The sequence below is a fragment of the Penaeus monodon genome, chromosome 41 (genome assembly GCF_015228065.2).
Source record: "Penaeus monodon isolate SGIC_2016 chromosome 41, NSTDA_Pmon_1, whole genome shotgun sequence".
Taxonomy (NCBI): Eukaryota; Metazoa; Arthropoda; class Malacostraca; order Decapoda; family Penaeidae; genus Penaeus; species Penaeus monodon.
This window is the reverse complement of record NC_051426.1, coordinates 16,383,234-16,388,829: the sequence shown is the minus strand read 5'-3', so window position 1 is coordinate 16,388,829 and position 5,596 is coordinate 16,383,234. Positions and strand designations below refer to the sequence as shown.

The 5,596-nt window shown below is 37.3% G+C and overlaps 1 protein-coding gene across 1 annotated transcript; it reads left to right on the top strand.

Moving 5' to 3' along the window:
• The first annotated feature begins 1,722 nt into the window (after nucleotides 1-1,722).
• LOC119598416 (uncharacterized histidine-rich protein DDB_G0274557-like) lies at nucleotides 1,723-2,144 on the top strand. Its single transcript, XM_037948060.1, has 2 exons — nucleotides 1,723-1,872; nucleotides 1,917-2,144. The coding sequence occupies exons 1-2, from the start codon at nucleotides 1,723-1,725 to the stop codon at nucleotides 2,142-2,144; spliced, it is 378 nt and encodes a 125-aa protein (XP_037803988.1).
• Nucleotides 2,145-5,596: the final 3,452 nt, after the last annotated feature.

Here is a 5,596-nt window from a genome sequence, read left to right as displayed (position 1 = left end):
AAGTTAAAGCTCTCAGGAAAAATTAGCTTGCTTTAATATATATATAATATATATATATATATATATATATATATAATATGTATGTATGTACACACACACACAACACACACACACATATATACATAAAATATATATATACATATTTATTTTATATATATATATATATATATATAATATATATATATATATATATATAATATATATATAAGTATGTACACACACACATATATATGTGCCAATCAATAGATTCTAGAATACTTTACCTGCAAGTGTTTCTTTTTTCATTTAAAAGTGCCTGCTACCGTGTTCTTAACCTCTGATATTAAAAAAAAACAAAAAGAAAAAAGAAAAGAAAGAAAGAAAGAAAAAAACTACAAACATACATCAAAAGTTACCTTGGGACCGTTCATTTTTTCTCCGACAAAATAGTTTCATTATTCGTCATATTACCCTTTTTTCCATTTTCTTTGTTTTTCCCCATCTCTTTGTTACTTTGTTACTCGACCCACCAACTATATTTCCTAGATCTGAATTATTCAGTGAATCCTATTCTGTTGTTTGAAGGATATGATGTCTTTCAGATGAGAACAGAATGGCGTATGTAATGGATAACATGACAGCCATTGGAAAGAGATAGCGGAGATTCACCAGGATATAAACCCTCCACCCCCCACGGCGGCCACCAGGAACAAAACCACGATAAGGTCGGCTTGCTACAGTGAAGATCGTTGTGTGTGTGCGCGAGCGCGTGTTTATTGCGTGTTTGTGTATGCGTGTTTTACAGCCATCTATGTATGTGTATGTGCTCATATATGTGTATTTTATGCACGCATGCGCGGGTGTATGTGTATAGGTATGTGTATGTATATATTATGATTGGAGAAAATCTTTTATGGCGGGATAAAATAACTTTCCTTTCCTCTCTCCCTTGTTTCTCTCTCTCCCCCCCCTTTGTTCTCTCGTTTATAAACGTCTTCCATCTATCTCTCCTAGCTACCCCAGACCCATTTTCTATATTCAACAAAGTGGTAACAATGTAATGTTGTAGATCGTAAAGGGGGTAGAAATGCCCTCCATGAGCACGAAACGCACCATCTTCACCACCCAGCACCAAGGCACGAGGATCACCATAACGAGGAGTTGCTACAGTAAGTATATGTTAGTAAACCTGTTTATGCACACACAAAAAAATATATATGTATATATATATTTGTATATATATACAGTACATATGTATATATATTCATATATATACAATATAACACATAAACCACATTTATATGTATATAAATATATATATCCCACCCCCTACATATATGTGTATATATAACATATGCATATATATATGTATTAATTATATGTATATATAATGTATATATACACATTAATGTACGTATGTATACATACATTATATAAAAATATGTGTATGTATGTAATATAAATTATACATATGAGTATATTATTTGTATGTGATACCATTTTATCCATTTATCAATTATCACTGTATTTTGTATCTAACATATGCACACAGTGCAACCTATAAATAATGAAAAAAAAACAGTAGATTCCGTAAAAAAAATATACAGAAATGAAAGAACTTGTGGAATTTTGCAGGACCTTAGAAGACACTCACGGACACGGGCATGAGGACGACCATCACGACGACCATCTCCATCACAAGCATCACGATCACCATGAGCACCCTCACCATGACCACCCCCGATGACCCGACCACCTGGCGACCACCACCATGAGGACGACCATCATGACCACCATGACGACCACCATGAAGACCATCACCATGAGGACGACCATCACGACGACCATCAGCATGAAGAGCACCATAGGACGATCAAACCCCGACGACCACCAGCATGAGGAGCACCATGAGGACGATCCCACCCGACGACCACCAGCATGAGGAGCACCATGAGGATGACCACCACCACGACCACCAGCACGAAAAGCATCACGACCACCACCACCATCACGACCACCACCAACATGAAGAGCACCATGAGGACGACCATCACGACGACCATCAGCACGAAGAGCACCATGATGACGACCATCACAACGACCATCGCATGAGGAACACCATGAGGACGACCATCACTATGACCACCAACACGAGGGCACCATGAGGATGACCATCACGACGACCACCAGCACGAAAAGCACCATAAAGACGACCACCACCCGACCATCACATGAAGAGCATCATCACGACCAAACCCCCACGACCACCACCAAGAAGACGACCACGATTCTCACGGTCTGCACGAAAAAATGTAAGTGCGAAGAGAGATTAGTGAGAGAGGATGTGATTTTTGTTCTCATTCTCTGTGTTTACATGGAGGGGAAGATAACAAATTCTTTCTGCCTGTGTAAATGGTGTTATACTACTTTGTCCTCGAAAATGAATAGAGGAATAATTAGTATGATTTTATGTATTTCCCTGTTATAGATACATATCATACAGTGTCACACTCAGATGTTTTTTTTTCACCGGCAGTTTGTAAGTATTTTGTAGAACAAAAGGACGGTTTCCTGCTTTAAAATGGCTTTTTACTTTCCCAAAGTTGATTTTATTGTACTGACATTCTACTAATATGGATTAAAGAAGGGGTTTAAGGGTTAACATCCACTGACGGGGGAGGGATTTGAACGCAGGTCACAGATTGCTGGACGAGAACGCTACCACTGCGCCATACAGCACACGATATCTCTTAAAGCAAATATAAAAACAGGTAAAACAAACTGCAACATTAAAAAAGAAGAAGAAGAAAAAAATTGGAACATCTCAAAAAAAAAAAAAAAAAAGGCTCAAAAACAAACAGAATGCAAAAATCTTATCACTCCAACAAAACTAACAAGTGAAACCAAATACATTCAAACAGAAAAGGTAATTGAGCATGATTTTCCCAACCGAGCATTCCAGTCCGCGCTTTTAAGACGAGCTCCATTTCACTAAAATGTCTGATCGAAAGAGAATTAACAGCTCACGGCTTCATCTGGAAGGCAGTAATTGCAAGCGTAAATTTAAAAGGGATTAAAAGGTCTGATAAGGATAGCGATTACGGGTGTTTCCCTTTTTTTTGTTTTTTTACTGTTTTGTGTTGGCGGGATGGATTCGGAGATGGGTTGTGATGGTGTGCGAATATGTTTATTTGGGGGGAGTTCATTTTCCTAAGACACCGTGAATGTGTATATTGACGATATATATAAATATACATAAATATATTGGGAAATCAAAGGGCAGGTAACGTTCCCCTATCCTGTGCATTCTACAGAGGCGTGGGAAATTGCACGTAATCACAGCATGCCTTATGAATCTGAAACATCACGGTATGATACACAAAAACTAAGGCTCAGGGACTAATTTGGATGCAGTTTGAGTTTTATTCCTCTTTTGAACCGACAGGATAATCCCCAAAAAAAAAAATTTTTGGTTTTTTTTAATCCGGCAGGATGTTTAAAACGCCATCTTCAGAATAATTTAGCTTGCTTTAAATATACTATATATATTAGTATATATATTATATATATATATATATATATGTATGTATGTCCACTATATATATAAACCCGAATATTATATATTATTATATATATATAATATATATATATATATAAGTATGTACACACACACATATATATATGCCAATCAGTAGATTCTAGAATAATTACCTGCAAGTGGTTTCTTTTTTCATTTTAAAAGGGCCTTGCCTACCGATGTTTCTTAACCTCTGATATTTTAAAAGGAAAAACAAAAAGGAAAAAAGAAAAGAAAGGAAAGAAAGAAAAAAAAAACTTACAAACATACATCAAAGTTACCTTGACGTTCCATTTTTTTCTACGACAAATAGTTTCATTATTCGTCAGATTACCCTTATTTCCATGTCTTTGTTTCTTCCCATCTCTTTGTTACTTTGTACTTCGACCCGACCAACTATATTTTCCTAGATCTGAATTAATCAGTGAATCCCATTCTGTTGTTCTTGAAGGATATGATGTCTTCAGATGAGAACAGAATGGCGTCTGAATGGATAACATGACGCCATTTATTTGGGAAAGAGATAGCGGAGATTCACAGGATATCAAACCTCCACCTCCCACGGCGGCCACCAGGAACAAAACCCAAGAGTACGGTCGGCTTTGCTACATGAGATCGTTTGGGTGTGTGCGCGCGAGCGCGTGTTTATTTGCGTGTTTGTGGATGCGTGTTTTTTTTTGTAAAACAAAAAAAAAAAAAAAAAAAAAAGGGCACATCTATGTATGTGTAATGTGCATATATGGGTATGTATTGCAAGCACGCATGCGCGGCCGTGTATGTGTATAGGTATGTGTATTATGTATATATTATGATTGGAGAAAATCTTTATGGCGATCGATTAAATAACTTTCCTTTCCTCCTCTCCCTTGTTCTCTCTCTCCCCCACCTCTGTTCTCTCGTTTATAAACGTTATTCCATCTATCTTCTCCTAGCTATCCCAGACCCATTTTCTATATTCAAACCAAAGTGGTAACATGTAATGTTGTAGATCGTTAAAGGAGGTAGAAATGCCTTCCTCAATGGAGCACGAAACGCACCATCTTCACCATCAGCATAGGACACGAGGTCACCATAACGAGGAGTTGCTACAGTAAGTATATGTAGTAACCTGCTTATGCACACACACACAAACAAATATTATATGTATCTATATATGTATATATATACAGTACATATGTATATAGTATTTCATTATATACAATATATACACATAAACACACATTTTATGTATATTAAATATATATATGCACCAACCCCCTACATATATGTGTATTCATGTGTAATGATATAACCATCATATGCATCACATTATATGTTGTATTATATACATTATATGTATATATAATGTTAGATATACACATTAGATGTACGTATGTATACATACATTATATATAAATATATGTGTAGTGTATGTATATATAATATACATATGAGTAATATATTTGTATGTGATACCATTTTATCCCATTTATCAATTATCCACTGTATTATTGTATCTAAATATGCACACAGTGCAACTATAAGTAATTGAAACAAAAAACAGTAGATTCCGCCCAAAAAGTAGAAGAAAAAAAAAATATACAGCAACTGACAAGAACTTGTGGAATTTTGCAGACACTTAGAAGACAATCACCGGACACGGGCATGAGGACGACCACCCCACGACGACCATCCCATCACAAAGCATCACGATCACATGAGCACCTTCATCACCATGACCCACCACGATGATCCACGAACCACCATGGCGACCACCCCCATGAGAACGGACATCATGACCACCATGACACGAACCACATGGAAAAAAGACCACCACCATGACACCGATGACCACACCGACCAATCATGACGACCATCACCATGACCACGACCACGAGTCCACGACCACCATGAAGACCACCCACCATGAGGACGTCGATCATCACGACACGACCATCAAGAATGAGGCGCACCATGAGGACGACCACCACGACACGAATCACCAGCCACGAAGAGCACCATAAGGACAATCACCACGACGACACCAACACGAAGGAAAGA